This window comes from Barbatula barbatula (assembly GCF_947034865.1).
Source record: "Barbatula barbatula genome assembly, chromosome: 1".
NCBI lineage: Eukaryota > Metazoa > Chordata > Actinopteri > Cypriniformes > Nemacheilidae > Barbatula > Barbatula barbatula.
This window is the reverse complement of record NC_136766.1, coordinates 10,313,988-10,333,105: the sequence shown is the minus strand read 5'-3', so window position 1 is coordinate 10,333,105 and position 19,118 is coordinate 10,313,988. Positions and strand designations below refer to the sequence as shown.

General features: G+C 37.7%; 2 protein-coding genes across 7 annotated transcripts; both read left to right on the top strand.

The window, feature by feature from the left end:
• The first annotated feature begins 383 nt into the window (after positions 1-383).
• leap2 (liver-expressed antimicrobial peptide 2) lies at positions 384-2,395 on the top strand. Its single transcript, XM_079475662.1, has 3 exons — positions 384-505; positions 1,063-1,232; positions 1,382-2,395. Exons 1-3 carry the CDS (start codon positions 431-433, stop codon positions 1,419-1,421), a joined length of 285 nt encoding a protein of 94 aa, XP_079331788.1. The 5' UTR covers positions 384-430; the 3' UTR covers positions 1,422-2,395.
• A 1,165-nt stretch (positions 2,396-3,560) lies between these two features.
• phka1a (phosphorylase kinase, alpha 1a (muscle)) lies at positions 3,561-19,093 on the top strand. 6 transcript variants are annotated; one of them, XM_079460736.1, is made up of 33 exons: positions 3,561-3,671; positions 4,356-4,491; positions 5,087-5,245; positions 5,746-5,793; positions 6,034-6,202; positions 6,453-6,535; positions 6,666-6,746; positions 7,281-7,379; positions 7,473-7,619; positions 7,727-7,780; positions 8,249-8,371; positions 11,154-11,249; positions 11,380-11,487; positions 11,646-11,724; positions 11,824-11,958; positions 12,141-12,250; positions 12,731-12,875; positions 13,044-13,122; positions 13,214-13,374; positions 14,631-14,801; positions 15,033-15,121; positions 15,227-15,372; positions 15,600-15,753; positions 15,877-15,956; positions 16,031-16,109; positions 16,203-16,332; positions 16,467-16,568; positions 16,642-16,748; positions 17,520-17,564; positions 17,720-17,881; positions 18,002-18,055; positions 18,162-18,362; positions 18,464-19,093. In XM_079460736.1, the coding sequence occupies exons 2-33, from the start codon at positions 4,414-4,416 to the stop codon at positions 18,635-18,637; spliced, it is 3,648 nt and encodes a 1,215-aa protein (XP_079316862.1). In that variant the 5' UTR covers positions 3,561-3,671; positions 4,356-4,413; the 3' UTR covers positions 18,638-19,093. The 6 variants fall into 6 exon arrangements, 4 of the variants coding, with proteins under 4 accessions (XP_079316862.1, XP_079316861.1, XP_079316864.1 ...); XR_013786943.1 differs by lacking the exon at positions 3,561-3,671 and adding an exon at positions 3,945-4,130 and having other exon boundaries at positions 17,184-17,564; positions 18,464-18,804; XM_079460735.1 differs by lacking the exon at positions 3,561-3,671 and adding an exon at positions 3,945-4,130.
• Positions 19,094-19,118: the final 25 nt, after the last annotated feature.

The window sequence follows — 19,118 nt, the reverse complement described above, 5'->3', positions numbered from 1 at the left end:
AATAATTTACATAAACTGCAAAAGCATATTATATTTATTATTCAGGATTTTCTAAAATCGACAGGATTTGATTTGTGAAGAGTCACATTCAACACTGATAAACAACTGAACTTAGAACTCTTTTCTTAAAATGCTGATAAGCAAATGTCCATATGAATGGTCTTTATCTTATCCCTATTCCTCTCGTTCTCATCCCTCGCTCCGCACAACTGAGTCTCAGAGGACAGCTTTGTCCAGCAACAAACATGTGTCAAATCTGCTCATGAAAAAGCAGAGCGATAGAGTTAGAAAGTGATAGAGAGTGAGAGATATGAGGGAGAGGCATTAGGTTTTTATCATGCTGGCTGGAGACTATATAAGTCAGTGCCCTGTATCAGTGGTCAGTGTTTCTCTGAACTCTTGACAGGTTTTGTTAAACTTTTCAGTCAGCATGCAGGATCACATTATCTTTAACAGATTGACAGTTCTAGCCTGGTGGTTGGTGTTACTGGTTTTTGTCCAGCAGGTAATTATGATTATTGTCAAATTTTTGCAATGAAAAAATTTTTCATCGCTTTGCAATGGCTTTAAAATTGAATATGATCACAGCTCAAAATGTTTATTTAACCCATATTATCATCTTGTCAGTATGATAATATTTCTGCCATTATCTTTCGTATTTATTGAAATGGAAAGTTGAATGCTTCGTTTTTAAGTGTTGTTTAAAAATGATTAAAGGAACAACTACATTGTCTGAGAGTTTTTAGAATTTTTTTATTACTATATTTAAATTATAATAAATTATTTTAAGTCAATGATTTATATATAGCGCTTTCGCAATTGCATTTTTGCAGAGCAGCTTACATTATACAAAGAAATAATAATAGTAGAACAATAAAAAAAAGACAGAAGGTATTTTTGGAAGATTTTCTCTATGCAATGTGCATTCATGAAATTTAACTGAAATAAATACCATGTTGGTTTGCTAGAAATGACTTTCATTAAGTAAAATATGCACAATGGCTGATATATTTTATTAAATGCACATTTATTTTTGATTTTTAAAAATGTGTGGTGTTCCAGGTGCTCTGCAGTCCTGTGCTACAACCGGACAAACCCGAAAAATCTGAAAAAGAAGTTCAAAGGTCACTTAAGAGAACAGCTCGAATGACCCCATTATGGAGGATCATGGGAACTAAACCTCATGGAGCTTACTGCCAGGACAACTATGAGTGTTCAACGGGAATATGCAGGTGAATTGACAGATCTTTCAACTGAACAATTAGATGCTGCTTCCAGTTGCATATTTGGACCTGTTGCTACTGAGTAGTGTTTTCTTTAACAAGAAATGCAATAAAAAGTATAAGAATTCATTTCAGACCATGTTTGACTTTGTTTACAGAAAAGGCCACTGTTCCTACAGGCAGCCGATAAATTCCTAAAATGAAGACTCCCTCCTCCTTCTCTGATCTAAAGTTTAAGATGCTGACCTGACGCTCTACACCGTCATGCATGTAGGCTACCAAACAGAATCAGATGACAAGAAGTTGATTCAATAAGCAACAGGGGCCAAATGAATGTGCAGTGCAGTTAATCTTCAGTTAGACATTTAGTCAAGCCTATGGCAACACAAAGGAGGCAATAGATAATATTCTGAAGCACTTTCCAGGATGGTGGAAAATTGTGTTTATCATAAAATGTTGAATCTCTTGAAAGAGAAAAGAAAAATCGACATAACCTCGTAACATGTGTAGTGGTGTTGCTGTAAGTATTAGTTAGATTAACATGTCATTGTTTCAAATGGAGTAAGGATGTTTTGTTACAAGTATCACACATATTTCAGGTGGTGCTATGAAGTGAGTAAGCTAGGATGTAAGTAATTTTGGGCCAGTTTCTCTTCAAATCAAATTAAGCTCTTATCTTGGATTGTGAGTGACCCTATAGTACTGAAAAATCTGAACTAAACTAAGCCCCAAACTAAAAACTGGTCCATATATTAGATCATGTTACATGGAAGATATATATGGAGTAGACAAATGTAATTTATAAAGTGCCTTAGCTCCACACAAATGTCGTTGAACTGAAGTTAGTCCAGAGAAAAAAAGGGCAGAGAAAGTGCAAAGGTTGCCCTTATTGATTGTGCCTACATATTAACCATTTTCTTTATTCTTTCCCTTTATCTCTGTATGCTTACAGTGGTTGTATTTAATATAATGTCATGTCCAGACATGTCACTATTTATGTTGTTATATACAGTACTAATGTTTTATTGCTTTGACAGTCACCTCATCTCATTGATCTAGACATTGATTTTCAACCATCTTTATCAATAATTTTAAGACTTATTTATTATATTCCTCTTTTATTTTGTATGTCTAAACAGTTCAAATAAAGCTAATTTTCTAACTAGTATTGATTTATAAGATTGATGTGTCTTGTTTTGTATAATATTATGCTGTAACTATATAGTGGACTATATATTGTATCAACTCAACTATATGTTAGGATGTTACAATAAAAGATTGTTCTGAAAAAGTCTGATTTTAATTTATTAAACCCACGTATTACTTTCACAGCACAAATCACAGCAAGTTAATTTAGCAGACTGCTTTCTTTTCCATTTTTATAGAAAACAGTTTGGCTACATGCCGAGTGCAAATTTGTGACATAATGGTCGTTGCATAAATGACATGCTTCTGAGAGAATGACAAGGACAACAACACTAAAATGAGAAAATATGATACATTAACAGATGCTTTCAAACGCTATTTCTTGTTGACGACATCAATTTCTTTCAGATATCTGATGTAGATTTAACATTATAAGAGAAATGTCTAGTAAATAAGTTTTAATTTGGAACAAAACTTCATGACACAGTCAAATAGCTTCCGATTTTTATCATGACCCAACAGTTAGGATGGTGGGTATGCAACTTCTCTGTAAGTGGACTTATCTCTAAAAGCATTACATGGGAACTTTCAGAAAGCACATGATTGCACAGAAGCACATTACTGATATTCTGTCTATACAAAACAAAGCTTTAGGGAGACCGTAACATATTTTAGGAATACTACAGTGGTAGTTATCTGAATCCTATTTTGACGGAGGGGTTCCTTGTTTTCCCATGTTTCTGATATTACGTCGTATATCATTGACATTATTTAGGTCCCCTGCTTATTTAGGTCATATTTATCATTAAAGCATAATTATAATGTACTGTCTCTGCAGTAAACCAGATAGGCATGGAATGGTTCAAGGTTATTTTAACCACACATTTTCATATATTCATTTCACATCATTTTAAACATTTTATAATCTCCTACGACCTTCACAGGAACAGTTGATTTTTACTTAGAACTGTTAAATTGATTAAAAACATTTGCCTGAAAAAAGTGTAAGGATTTTACTCTGCTGCCACTACGTGGACACATGGCCCATGAAACGACATAATGTACGAATGTCTGCAATATTTTGACTTGCCGTCAATACATCTCCAGATACTCGAAGCCACAGCTGTTAAAAGATAATTCACCCAAAAATTTAAATTATTACATCATTTACCCATCCCAAGCCTGATGCATGGTTCAGGGACAAACGTGTACAGCATCTTATCTGTCTGGGCACTTAGTTTGGCTTACAGGAAGAATGCAGACCGTGATGAAGATAAAGCTAAAGCCTATGAGCTTGAACAGGTAGGATAAAAGCAGAATGTGCTTTTATCTCTTTACCGGGTGACTCAGGAGTCGGAGGACACAGGTAACTCGCAAAGTCATTTGCTTTTATTAGGTCTATAAGCTTTTGAGAGGTTTTCATCCCATCCCTTTGTTTTTAGACATTCTACACTGAGCATATGAGCACAAGTCCTGCGTGACGTCAGGAACGTGACGTCCCCTCAACCGCAAAGAATAATCAATGAACGAAAAGCATATGTGTTTATATGACCCCCCAAAACACTAAGTCCCTTTCTCCATAAATGGAATAAAATCCAACGTGTTCATTTGCTCAAGTTATTGTCACTGTCGTGTGGTGTTATTTTGAAAAGTGGGAAGACCCTCCCAGCTGGATTGGCTTCAGTATAATCGTGACAGGTCGAGTGTGCAGGGAACGAGTAATTTACTTTCCTTCCGGATTTTGACCCGTTTAGCTATCAGGTTCGTTTATATTCGCTACACGTACGCAAATTAGTCTTTTTCGGGTTTTAAAAGTTCTTGAAAAACTTTGACGACACTATTTTTTGTGCAGTGAACCACCGTTTTGTCATGAAGCTCGTGCTTGTCTCTATTTAAAGGCACCATGCTATCGTGTGGCTACTTGTGTCCAATACGAATAGCTTGCCCCTTTATTGTCCAGCAATATAACGGGTGTGTTTATTTCAGAAGGATGTTGGCGATTCTTAAAGCATAAACGTCTTAAACAAACTTGCTAGGAACTAAAATGAGGAGTCGCAGTAACTCTGGAGTTAAACTTGACAACTACGCTCGGATAGTTCAGCAGACCATTCTTCGTCACCAAGTGAGTGTTTCCATTTCTATAGGCGTTCACAACTATTAACAGTTTGGTGAAAACATGCAAACTAAACCTGTGACGATTTGATTCCACGAAGCACTTAACCACCAAAACGTGTCTTTATAAAAAGTAGTTCAACATATTCAATTCCGATCAATGGTTTGGTCATGTTCTTAAAAATCTGATAGCTTCAAAGTTTCAAATCAGTTTTATAGACAAATTGTGTCAACATTTTAATGACTTATATCTAAAAAAGTTTTAACATGGATGACTTGTACCAAATAATGAAGAAAAAGCATCCAAATTGCCAAGAGTAGGTGGGAACACTATGCATCTAATGCTTTTTAAATGGCAAGAGTTCAAGAAACTGTCTGGAAAAATAGAAACAGTACATTGGTGAACTATGATTCCATAGTTTTGAGGAATTATTATTTTGTGGAAAAATGTATATATAATGGCCTAAGTGACCCTAAACTTAGTAGAACGGTAGTGTGCATTTCTATACCTGTGAATACATACCTTGCATACTTGAGGTTTAACTGAAACACTTGCAGAACAAGTTGATTGTATTACTGCATCTAATTGTATTTGTAACATGTAGGATCCAGTGACAGGTCTGTTCCCATCGAGCAAAGAACAGCCTGATGCCTGGGTCAGGGACAATGTGTACAGCATCCTATCTGTCTGGGCACTTAGTTTGGCTTACAGGAAGAATGCAGACCGTGATGAAGATAAAGCTAAAGCCTATGAGCTTGAACAGGTAGGATTCAATCGTTTTTAAGAATGCGCTTTTATCTCTTTACCTGGTGACTCAGGAGTCGGAGGTCACAGGTAACTCGCAGAGTGTTTTGCTTTTATTAGGTCTATAAGCTTTTGAGAGTTTTTCATAAACAACCTGTCTATAAAGAGGTACCAACAAACCCATACAGACCAATTATGATCAGCTAGTGAGAACATTTGAAGATATCAAATTTAATGTTATATTAAAAGCAGAACAATCACAGTTTTAGTGATTCCTTGTTTTACATGAGTTTTGTTGTATGTTATAGTGGATAAATGTCAGCTATCGTTTAATGCCCTGCTTTGTATGTGTCACCTAGTGTAAACAGCCTCTTTAGATAGAGCGCACAAGTGTCATGTTACTCTTTCCTGTGCTATGAAACTAGGAGCAGAAAAGGTCAGAGTTGAGCTTGTGTTCCAACCAACTGTTGTTTTTGGAGAATGTGGGTCCTGATCTATTATCTGTTTTTATGGTCTCAGAGTGTAGTGAAGTTAATGAGGGGACTGCTTCAGTGCATCATGCACCAGGTATTGCCACCTCGCTCACCACACTGCATATTTAACATATAAACAGATACTGTAATAAAATACAGCTGATCCAAATTATTTAACATGTATGCATAGAAACAGATCTACACAAACAGGTCTAAATTGATATTAACCTGTCAATGTCAAATTATGTTCCACAACCTTAAGTGTGGATAAAACTTGCAGAAGACAGCCCACTTGTATTATCTGAAGTGCTCTCTTGTCCTCTCATGCAATCAGCTGGACAAGGTGGAGAAGTTTAAATACAGTAAGAGCACGTTGGACTGCCTCCATGCCAAGTACAACACTCACACTTGTGCCACCGTGGTGGGTGACGAGGAGTGGGGGCATCTTCAGCTCGATGCAACATCAGTCTTCCTCCTTTTCCTGGCACAGATGACCGCCTCAGGTACCCCTTGCTTTTCAGCGTGACATGGCTGATGTCTTAAGACACGTGACACTCTCAAAGGACTAGTTAATCTAAAAATGTCATAAATTTTCAAACATGTGGTGAAAAGGATCAGTGAACACAATTGATACTATATATCTCATGAAGTTATCATGTCATATTGACCAGTGTTAATGTGCTTTTTTGTTGTTGTGAGTTTGATCATTAGTAGAATACATCCCATTCACCCTTATCTGTTACTTTATTTTAGGGCTGCACATTGTGTACACTCAGGACGAGGTGGATGTGGTACAAAATCTGATGTTTTACATTGAATCTGCATATAAAGTTGCTGTAAGTCCCACAATATCTGCAAAAAGGGTCTATATATGTTATTCTCCCATAACATGATGTGATTCACTTAGATTGTTATTTGAGAATTGCTATGACTCTGTACCTGATGATTTGTCCTCTGATGGTTCAGGATTATGGGATGTGGGAGAGAGGAGACAAAACCAATCAGGGGATTCCTGAGCTAAATGCAAGCTCCATCGGAATGGCTAAAGTGGGTCCTGCAAAAAATGAAAGGATTACATATAAAATCTCATTGTGTGTGTCAGTCAGCTGGTCCCAATTTCCGACTTGCTCATCCACACTCACACTCCCACATAATGTCACCAATCCTCTCTTGAAAGCTGAGAATCCTGATACTGGCATCACAGGAGTTGCATGTTGTAGACTCATGGGCTATAAATGTCTGATGTACGTGATCTAATGTAACCTCAGTGGGGCCTCACTCCACACCCCACTTTTCCTGCCAACTTTAGTCCTTTCTACTTGTTCCTCTTGCGACACTTTATTCAGAAAGTAACACATGGAGTTTTCCTTTACAGAGAACTTATCACTGTACGGGGAGGGAGGTAGCCCTTTACCTCATTTTAATATTAGCCTTTCAGTTCAGTGCAAGCTTGGATTAAAACACAAACTAAAATGAATTGAAGCCATGATTTAGGTGCCCACTCAATAAGTATTTTCACATGAATTAAGATTCTAGCTAGAACAAAATAAGACCTCCTGAATGAACCCTTTATAACTGCAGGCTGCACTTGAAGCACTAGATGACTTGAATTTATTTGGAGCCAAAGGGGGACCTTGTTCTGTTGTTCATACTTTAGCAGATGATATCCAGCACTGTCAGGTAAGACTAGTGACTTGAATTTCCTTATGCTTTAAACGTCAGCATGTTTGATTAAAAAAAGCATCACTACTGTGTCTCGACTTCTCATTTCAGTCCATCCTGAGCTCCATGTTACCCAGAGCCTCAACATCTAAAGAGGTGGATGCTGGACTTTTGGCCATCATTTCATACCCAGCATTTGCTGTAGAGGATATGGAATTAGTCAACATCACTAAGGAGGAAATAATCTCCAAGCTGCAGGTTAGATCTTTATTCTTTACATGAAGAACATCAGTTGGTCTGGTTGTCCATCCAAATTTCCAAAATGACTTTTGTTGTTGTTACTTTTGCTTCTTTATTCTTTCTAGGGAAGATACGGCTGTTGCCGTTTTCTTAGAGATGGCCACAAAACTCCTAAAGAGGTCGGTATATCCATTGTGCATGAACAAAGCATGCCATAATAATACTTCTGTAAAATTTGAAAAAGCCAAAATGGCAACATTTTACAATAATAACTATTAGTTCATATTTGTAAATGCATTAGCTTACAATAAACAATTTCTTCTTTCAGCATTTATTAATCTTGTCAATGTTAGTTCACGTTAAACCAGTTATTCATGTTAGTTTATGGTGCAACTTTTGATCTTAATAATGTATAAGTAAATGCCAAAATTAACATGAATTAATATGAATAAATACTGTAGAAGAATTGTTCATTGTTAGTTCTTGTTAGCTAATGCATTAACTAATTGTTAACAAATAGCACCTAATTTTAAAGTGTTACCGCCAAAACATTGTCAATTGATAAATATGAGGCTGTTGTGTCTCTAATTATGTCTGCAATACACTTGACAACATTTTTCACAATCCATAACCTTTTTCTTCAATAGGACCCCAACAGACTGTACTATGAATCTGCGGAGTTAAAGCTTTTTGAAAACATTGAATGCGAGTGGCCACTTTTCTGGACCTACCTGATCTTAGATGGCATCTTCATCAACAGTCCAGAGCAGGTTAGATGATGTCAAATTTCTCTTAAAGTCTCTTGCTCAAATATGATTAAAGAAATATTTCAGCCAAAAAAGAAAACCTGTCATAATTTACTCACCCTCTTGTCGTCTTAAAATTCTATGTCTTTTTTTGTGCAAAACACAAAGGATATTTAGAAGAATATTGTTAACCGGCACCCGTTCCCTAGCAATATTTATTTTGCGTTCCGTGGAAGAAAGAAAGTCATACAGGTTTTAAGTGACAAGAGGGTGAGATCGCCAGAATTGAAAGCATTTGAGTTTTGCTGAAACACCATTATACTCCTTTATTTCTACACTGACAGTTGCTTTATCAAATATAATATTACATACACTCCCCTAAAGGATTATTAGGAACACCTGTTTAATTTCTCATTAATGTAACCAATCACATGGCAGTTGCTTCAATGCATTTAGGGGTGTTGTCCTGGGCAAGACAATCTCCTGAACTCCAAACTGAATGTCAGAATGGGAAAGACAGGTGATTTAAGCAATTTTGAGCGTGGCATGGTTGTTGGTGCCAGATGGGCCGGTCTGAGTATTTCACAATCTGCTCAGTTACTGGGATTTTCACGCACAACCATTTCTAGGGTTTACAAAGAATGGTGTGAAAAGGGAAAAACATCCAGTATGCGGCAGTCCTGTGGGCAAAATGCCTTGTTGATGCTAGAGGTCAGAGGAGAATGGGCCGACTGATTCAAGCTGATAGAAGAGCAACTTTGACTGAAATATCCACTTGTTACAACCGAGGTATGCAGCAAAGTATTTGTGAAGCCACAACACGCACAACCTTGAGGCGGATGGGCTACAACAGCAGAAGACTCCACCGGGTACCACTCATCTCCACTACAAATAGGAAAAAGAGGCCACAATTTGCACGAGCTCACCAAAATTGGACAGTTGAAGACTGGAAAAATGTTGCCTGGTCTGATGAGTCTCGATTTCTGTTGAGACATTCAGATGGTAGAGTCAGAATTTGGAGTAAACAGAATGAGAACATTGATCCATCATGCTTTGTTACCACTGTGCAGGCTGATGGTGGTGGTGTAATGGTGTGGGCGATGTTTTCTTGGCACACTTTAGGCCCCTTAGTGCCAATTGGGCATCGTTTAAATGCCACGGCCTACCTGAGCATTGTTTCTGACCATGTCCCTCCCTTTATGACCACCATGTACCCATCATCTGATGGCTACTTCCAGCAGGATAATGCACCATGTCACAAAACTCTAATCATTTCAAATTGGTTTCTTGAACATGACAAATAAGTTCACTGTACTAAAATGGCCCCCACAGTCACCAGATCTCAACCCAATAGAGCATCTTTGGGATGTGGTGGAATGGGAGCTTCGTGCCCTGGATGTGCATTGTGCATCCCACAAATCTCCATCAACTGCAAGATGCTATCCTATCAATATGGGCCAACATTTCTAAAGAATGCTTTCAGTACCTTGTTGAATCAATGCCACGTAGAATTAAGGCAGTTCTGAAGTCGAAAGGGGGTCAAACACAGTATTAGTATGGTATTCCTAATAATACTGTAGGTGAGTGTGTATATAGTGCATACTAACAGTTGTGAGTAGTTGACAATAAAGGTGATAGTAAATGTGTCCCATGGTGTGACAGCTACAATTTTGAAAACAAACTGGAATATATTTTATATATATATATATATATATATATATACACTGCTCAAAAAAATTGAGGGAACACCTAAATCACACTACATTAGATCTCAATGAACAAAATATCCAGGTTAAATCTCTTCACTTACATACTTTGCATAACTTGCGAGAACAAAATAATGTGACAATGGTCAATGAATGCCAAAATTATGAACACATTCAGGGCAGGAATAACAGTAAAATCACTGTAATTTCTTTTAAATATTAGCTCATTCAACTTTTAAAGTTTTACCACAGTTACTCTGTATGGCATACATGCATGGCCCTATGGGATGAGATGGCACATGGTCTCTTGTGAAATCTCCTCTCAGACTTGGATCAGAGCATACATGAGCTCCTGGGCAGTCTATGGGGCTACATAATGGCTTTGGATACATGAGATCCCAGAGGTTCTCAACTGGATTTAGGTCTGGGGAACGTGAGGGGCCATTCAATGTCATCAATGCCCTCATCATCCAGAAACAGCCTAGAGACTCTGGCCACATAAGGTCGGGTATTATCGTGCACCAGGAGGGCTCTGCACTGCACCAGCATAAGATCTGACAATAGAGTTGAGGATTTCATCCCAATACTTCATAGCACGTGGAGGTCTGTAAGAACACCAGACCACCCTTTTTGTTGCCTCTCCAGTGTACCTGTTGTCACTTTAATTTGCACCTAAACAAGTGAAAATGGTTCACAATCAATTATGCTTACTTACCGGGTTGATTGATAGTCCTGAGGGTTAACTGACTTGGTGTTGAGCTGTGATGATCAGGCGTTCCCTTTATTTTTTTGAGCAGTGTATATATATTATTTTAAATGATTTATATTTGTTATATAAAATGGCATAAGAAAGATTTATATTCATTGTAAGTTTTTTCAAAATTTTAGTTGTCACACCATAGCACACATCCACACATTTATTTTATCAATTACCCACACGTACAGATGCAAATATGGTAAATGTAAATGGTAATATCTTTGGAGTAGAGAGAATTCCGGTGACTTGAGATGGCATAAATTGAAGGTGAAAATGAGTCAAGTGTTGTGTGGTGGATGTGCTGATGCAGGTGAGCTGTAGTTCTCATTTTCTGTGTTCTCAGGTGCAGGAGTATCGAGACGCTCTGGAAGGCATCATGATCAAACAGAAAGATGGGATACGACTGCTGCCAGAGCTCTATAGTGTTCCTCCTGATAAGGTAAAAAACATCCATGACAATATATACAGTATCTCATAAAACATCTCTGGATTTGTGTGCGTTCCAATTTAAATTGAAATATTTTAAAGTATATTCTTTAGGGTTTGTTTTTGGTTCGCTTTGTTTTCAGGTGGATGAAGAGTATGTTAATCCTCACTCTGTGGAGAGAATCCCAATGGGAAAGTGTCCTCTGAAGTGGGGACAGTCCCTCTATATACTGGGCAATCTGTTAGCAGAGGTTAGAGGTTATAGCTAGGTCCTATCTTGGCATTAAACATTTTTACATGTAGAATTACTGTGTATTTATGCTCTAATGATCATCTTGGAGCTATAGTTCTCATTTAAACTATTGGTACCAAAGACATATCCTTTTGAATAATCTTGTTTCCATTTTAGGGTTTCCTGGCTCCTGGAGAGATCGACCCATTAAATCGTAGGTTCTCCACCATCCTTAAACCAGATGTTGTGGTACAAGGTATATTTCAGTTTTTTTGAGACCATTAGAATTAAATTCTTACCCGCACACACAATGATTTCATTTGACCCAACACGGTTTCTATTTTATTTGGTTTAGTGTCCATTCTTGCTGAGAATGAGGACATTAAGGCCCTGCTGCTGAAGAATGGAATTGATGTTGAGACTGTGGCAGATATTCACTCTATTAGAGTGCAGCCGTCTCGAGTTCTCAGCCACATTTATGCAAGGCTTGGTAGGAGGGCTTACTTCATTTTATACTAGGTTAATGACATGCAAACAATTTTGTTGTTTGTGTGATGGCATAGGCATCTTTAATCCTGATAAAGTTGTGCGTAACATCTGCGACCACTGGTAAACGACATGGGAGTCTGTTGAATTTATGTTCTGTTGTTGGATGTTCTATCTTTCACTAAGGGCGTAATGAAAGGTTGGGGCTGACTGGAAGACCGTATCGTCGGATTGGTGTGCTGGGAACCTCAAAGCTCTACATCATCCGCAACACCATCTTTACCTTCACACCTCAGGTTCTTCATAATGTGCTGAAGTAGGCATGCGTGAGCCTTATGCTGATTTAGAGAGGCTTGGGCCAGTGCTTGGTCATCCAGCATCAGTTAAATAATGTTATGAGAGAAATTACCCATAGAATTATTAAATGTAATAGTTCACCCAAAAATGTAATTTCTGTCATCATTTACTCACCCTCTTGTCATTTCAAATATGTATGAATTTCTTTCTTCTGCAGAACACAAAAGACGATATATTAAATAATGTTGTTAACTTTGCCCCCATTCCTTTGCATTGGTTTTGTGTCACTGCTAAAGAAAGTTAATGGTGGCCTGTGCTGTTAGGTTACCGACCTATCAAAATATATTCTTTTGTGTTCTGCATAAGAAAGAAAGTCATAAAGGTTTCATATGACAAGAGGGTAAGTAAGTGAACAATCACTTAAACACCAAAACCTAACTGGTTTTTCTCTTCTCTCTGGCTGTGTGACGATGCTGTAGTTCATAGATCATCAGCAGTTTTATCTGGCTCTGGACAATAAGATGATAGTGGAGATGTTAAGAACTGATCTGTCGTACCTTTCCTCTCGTTGGAGGATGACTGGCCGCCCCACCGTCACCTTTCCCATCTCCCAGACCATGCTGAGTGAGTGAAAACCTTGATATTTTAAAATCCTGTGTCAGATTATCTCATAATCTATAATATGAACGATCTGTCATTGCTGTCACTGCTAAAGAATATTTCAGTTTATATTTCAGGTATTTAAATGTGAGCCTATAGAGGTTTTAAATATTGCTCTGTATTTTGTTTCAGATGAAGATCACACAGACTTGGACCCTGCCGTGCTGGCTACCCTTAAAAAGCTACAGGATGGTTACTTTGGAGGGGCAAGGTCAGGCAATGAGAATCTGCATAACCATGTCATCAATATAAAATTTAATGTTTGTCTTACGTGCTCAATGGTGTCAAATATTCTACTGTAGGATCCAGACCGGCAAGTTATCAGAGTTCCTGACCACATCTTGTTTTGCTCATCTGAGCTTCCTTGATATTGGTAAGACACGCTCCGGTAATAGGGGCTGGAATGAAGATGATGATGACGGCTACTTTGCAGGTGCTGTGCATGACCTGAACTTCAATGATGGTAAGAGAAACAACAGGGTTTTCTGTGGTCTAGTGAAGTGGTCAAACACTGATGTTGTTAATGTGAAGGCCTTGTATGAACTGTTTTCTATTCTTTATAGTTTATTTGTAATTGTATTTTGTTGTTTTTCACACTTTTGGATTCTTAGGGCAAGGTTATATTGTAATCTATATGTTGCCGTATTTTATTTCTTTTAATCTTTTGACATTATAATTATTAGAACTTGTAAAGCGTTAATGTTTCCTACAGCAAATTCTACACCTCTGACCCTTGACCATCCTGGTTAATATGAGCATGTCAGACCTTTTCTCTACCATCATTGCAAGATGTGTGACTATTGTGATTTATATGTTGATCTTTTGCAATGCTGAAATGTCAAAATAGTGTCATGTTGCTCAAGATTCTTGAAATCTTTTATATTGGCTTGTTGCACACTTCAGTCAAGTGGGTGAGTCTCATAAATAGGTCACATTTCATTTCAATACAACAAAACAATTAGATTTAAAAAAAGGAATATATATATATATTAATGCATTATTTTCATGACAATTAAGCATTTGCATTGACATTACTTTAATGCGAAAAGATTCCTATTCTCCTATTCTCATTTTTGTAATGTAACAAAACTATTAAGGAATTTAATTAATTAATATTATGAATATGTTATTTAATGTTATAAATCATTCTAATTTTATTTCAAAAAGATTAAATTGTTAGACATTGTTAAAACATTAGTGTTTATACATCATAGTAGTGGTCTTGTTTTGTAACACTGTATTTAAGCCTTTATATTTTTTAAGTCATACTACTGTTTAACAGTAATAAAAATAAGATGGTAAAAGTAGATTGCCAGTGCTCATTACATTATGAGAATTGGGGTATAAAATATGTCACAATAAAGAAATTTGGTTTTATTTTCTTTAATTTCAGTTTAAACTTTACCAAGGCAATCAGAAAACCTTTGTGGGATTCACCCAAGTGTCTGCTTGTAAACCTTTCCTCTGAAGAAATGGAATGGATGACTGAGGATGAAAGCACTTTAGAAATGAACAGTCAGGGTTATCAAGCTTGAATTTTTCTCTAAGGAATGCACTTAAACTTGGACTGTAGACTGTAATGTCACAAAAATAGTTTCTTGTGATTTAGCGTTGATTACTTCAGTTTGTCTTGCTACTTAGTGTCACCCCCAGCAACCTCTCTCTCTCACATCCTCTCTGGCCTTACAACATCCTGACTTACAACACTTTATTTCTCAGATACAGATGATCTAGCACAATACCTGGACCAGCTGTTAACTGCAAGTGTACCTCAGCAAGGTCTCAGAGTCGAGGCAGAGGCTAAAGGACTTAGTCGCTTCAAGGCTGCAGCCACTAAGACGAGAGAGATGGTGTCTCTCATGAACAAAGCCAAGGAGCTTCAAATCCACAGTGAGCTTAACCAATACTGCTATTTGGTAAAAAATGTAGTATTTGCTGGTCTTAAACCAACATTGGAGTTGGGCACATTGATAATACAAAGAAAGTCAGTGTTGTATGTTAGCAACACAAAATCAGTAATTCACTGGCTTGATCTGTCCAACAAAACAAATCTGGGACTTTTTTCTGTTCTGTTCGGTTCTCTTTTTTAATTTTTATGTTGTGTCCATATCTGTTTTTCAGATTTGCACATGTATCTTCCCAATAAGCTTTTTCGCTCCCCTCAGCCTGCATTGAATCTTAAGGATTTCCCTGGACAAAGGGCCAGTCAGGTAGAATGTGAAATGTGAATAAGCTTGCACAGAGCTTAACTAAAACTACTGACATTTTACCATCTTAAAGACACTTAATATGTATTCTTTTTGAAATCTCTGTAGGGTCCAGAGGTCTTTGGGTCCCCTGTGTGTAACCTGCCACGGGACGATCATGGTGCCATTGACCATAATGGTCTAGTCCAGATGCTCAGGAACACTCAGAGCCTTCATGACCAGGCAGACATCCTTTTCATCCTTTTTAAGGACAAGTAAGCCCTTTAGTATTTAACCTTCACTCATAAAATCTGGGTTTATATATTGCAATAAATTCAATTTACCACTGTAAGAGACTACAGGCTTCTCTTCTGAGAGGAAAAGATGAATTTACTGTTTAAAGTTTTAGTATTTTAAGTTTTTGGTGCTGACCAGAACTGGTTGTATTGATGCCGTGATCATGCAGTTTGTTCAGTTTAATATTGGATGTGTTTTTTCACAGGGGAATGGAGTGGGACACACAGTTGCATGGGAAAGGCAGCACTGTCAAGAGTTTACTGGTAGAACTTTATCAGAAGGCAGGAGACCTCCGTTACTGGGATCTCATCCGCATGATTTCAGGAATGCTTCGCAAGAAAGTGGAGGAACTGGACTGGGTAAAGACCTTCAAGCTGGCTCGTAGAAACACACAGCCGCTTCAGCTTCTGTAGTTCACCTGTAGTTCAAGTATAATGTATTGCTTGTTTATGATTCATGCTTTGTCATGATTTTGTTTGCAGGCCTGTTCAGATTTATTGGCTCATCAGAAGCACCTGACAGTCGGTTTACCACCTGAGCCGAGGGAGAAGACTATTACTGCGTAAGACGTCATGGTCACGTGACCACACTGCACTATACAGTTAGCATATATGTGATCTGATTGTCTCTCTGTAGGCCTTTGCCTCCGGACCAGCTGGCTTCACTTATTGAACAAGCCAGTGAGAGCAACATCACCATTGCCATCCTCACACAGGTTACACACTCCTTAGCACAGATTTTTTTGACAAAACCTAGAACCTATTTGATTATTTCTGTTTTTAATATTTGTTTTTGTTGTGTCTGTTAGGAAATTATGGTGTACCTGGCAATGATCATCAGAACTCAGCCCACTTTGTTCGGTGAGATGTTCAGACTGAGGATCGGCCTCATCATTCAGGTCATGGCGACTGAACTGGCCCAGTCTCTAAACTGTTCAGGTACTGCATTTATCTCATAGTTCATGTTGCATCTTAGGATCTTATATTGTTTTTACACAAATATGTAAGAAAACACTTTATGACATTATTCATGATTTATGAAAGCAAATGGTTTAACCTTTTGTGTGTTACAGGTGAGGAGGCCACTGAGAGTTTAATGAAACTGAGTCCCTCTGAGTTGAAGAATCTTCTCCATCACATTCTGAGTGGCAAAGAATTTGGAGTTCAGAGAAGTGGTCAGTGACGGCACCAGAATTATTGCAAAATTGCATTTGTGTTTGTCTGAATGTGTACCTATTGGAATTTCAGTACGTTCAGTTGAGCCGGGTGTCATTTCCATCCATGAGGTTGGTAATGTTGGTGCCACTAAGAGCGAGCGTGCAGGCATCAGCAAACTGAAGAGTGACATAAAGTTGGTAGGTGACACGTTCAGACTGCTCAATATTCAAAGATATACAAAAGCACCAAAGGGACAGTTCATCCAATAAATGTTATCCGGTCATCATTTACTCACCCTCAGATAGATGTATACATTTCTTTATTCTGCTAAATGCAAAAGGAGATATTTGGAAGAATGTCAGTAACCAAACAGCTCTCATCCCCCATTGACTGCCATAGTATTTGTTTTGCCCCTACCAGTTTGGTTACTGAAATTCTTCCAAATATCTTTCTCTGTGTTCATCAGAACGAAGAAGTCTATAAAGATTTGAAACAACTCCAGGGTGAGTAAATGACAGAATTTTCATTTTTGGGTGAACCGGGAAGACCTTAAATGAAAAAAATTATATTGTGTTAATACGGAAGCTGTCATTTGTAATCTGCCTGTTTTAATAGTGTTTAAATGGTTTCAGCTGGATGATCTCAGATTCTCATGGTCGACCCAAAGTAAGGTGATGTGTCTAATGAGCTCTGAGTTTAATGGTCAGGAAAAATCAGCGCCAAAAAAACAAGATACTAACAACATAATTTAGTCAATATGGGTAATAATCCTCTATGATTTAAATACTATGGATATACTATCCACAGTGCACCTTAATATCAGGTTTAAATGAGAAATCTACAGGTAACTGGGCCTGCAGGTGTGTGGCAATTCCATGGGTGATTTAAACAGAATTGTAGCGGCTCAAACATTTAGTCTTTGTGTAAAACTGACCACCTCCATTGCTGTTTGTTCTGTGTCTTTTCAGACGTTTTCAGGTCAATCCTTTGACATTGAGCATGTTGAGTCAGGGGTAAGATTCTGCTTTTTTACTGAATAATTACTGTTTAGCCTTTTCCTGTGTACAAGACATACATGATTCATTTAAATTAATGAAAGATTATGGATATGTTCTTGATTCTGCAAAGTCATTCTTTTTTTTGACCTGGGCTAAAATGCAATTTACAGAGGTACCGTATCCCTTCTATTGATGCATCTGATAGCTCAGTTGGTCTTGGCGTGCCCCAGGACTCTCGACAAGGCCAGTGGCTACGCAGAAGAAGGCTTGATGGTGCTCTCAACAGAGTGCCTGTGGGTTTTTATCAAAAAGTCTGGAAGATTCTACAGAAGGTAAGGAGAATTTGCAATTATTTGCTTAATAATATAAAATATAAAAAAAGGACTTTAAGAAAATTGGATTCAAAGATTCACTGAATTGTGGAATGTATTCATTAGAATTTTTGTTCACAGTGCCATGGGCTTTCCATTGAAGGCTTTGTGCTGCCATCTTCAACTACAAGAGAGGTTGGAGTCCTTTCAGATGAAATATTCTATACTCTTCTTGTAACCTCCACTTCTCTTCTTCAGACTGTATATCCTTCTAAATCTGCATTTATTCCTCTCTCTCTAGATGACCCCCGGTGAGATTAAGTTTTCTGTGCATGTTGAAAGGGTGCTTAACCGTGTCCCTCAGCCTGAGTATAGACAGCTGCTGGTGGAGGGGATCCTGGTACTTACCATGCTGGCTGATGTGGACATACAAAGCATTGGCAGCATTATCCACATAGAGAAGATTGTTCATATTGCCAATGACATGTTCTACAAGGACCAGGTGGCTGCATGTATTTGACAAAGTTTTATTCAGCCTGTTTTCACTCACTTGCCACATATTACTAAAAAATCTAAAAAAAACAATTCTCTCTCATGTTACAGAAGGATCTTGGGGCTGAGGACAGTATGTTAGAAAAGGATCAATCCACAGGCATCTGTCGGCTCCTGTATGATACTGCACCCAGTGGCCGTTTTGGCACCATGACTTACCTCACTAAAGCGGTGGCCACCTATGTTCAGGATTTCCTCCCTAGTGGCTCCTGTACTGTACAGTGATACTGTGTTTTTATTTTTATAGAGTAGTGCTTTTTGTACAGTGTAGAAACCACTATTTTAGAGAAGTTAAAACACACTACTTTAACCCAGAAATGTCATGTGTGCAGAATGTGTGAATTTGAGGCATGTTTAGAAATGCATAACAGGAATAAACTTGTTCGAAACTTGCTTTTTTTCATTCAGTATTAAATAGGCATTTACATTTAGTCATGTGGCAGACGCTTTTATCCAAAGCGACTTACAAAGAGTTCAGGGAGCAATAAGCGATATGTCATAAAAGAGCAATAGTACAATAGGTTATAATACAATTAATATGAGCTGCATTGTATATATTTAGTATAAAACAAAATGAAGAGCTCAATTTAACCCGATAGGAAACCTACACGCAAGTGTATTCAGTGAAAATATGACTGCTTATATTGTAGTGAGTTAAAATAGGTTGTGAACGTATTTGGGCACTGGAAAAGTAAAAATCATGGTA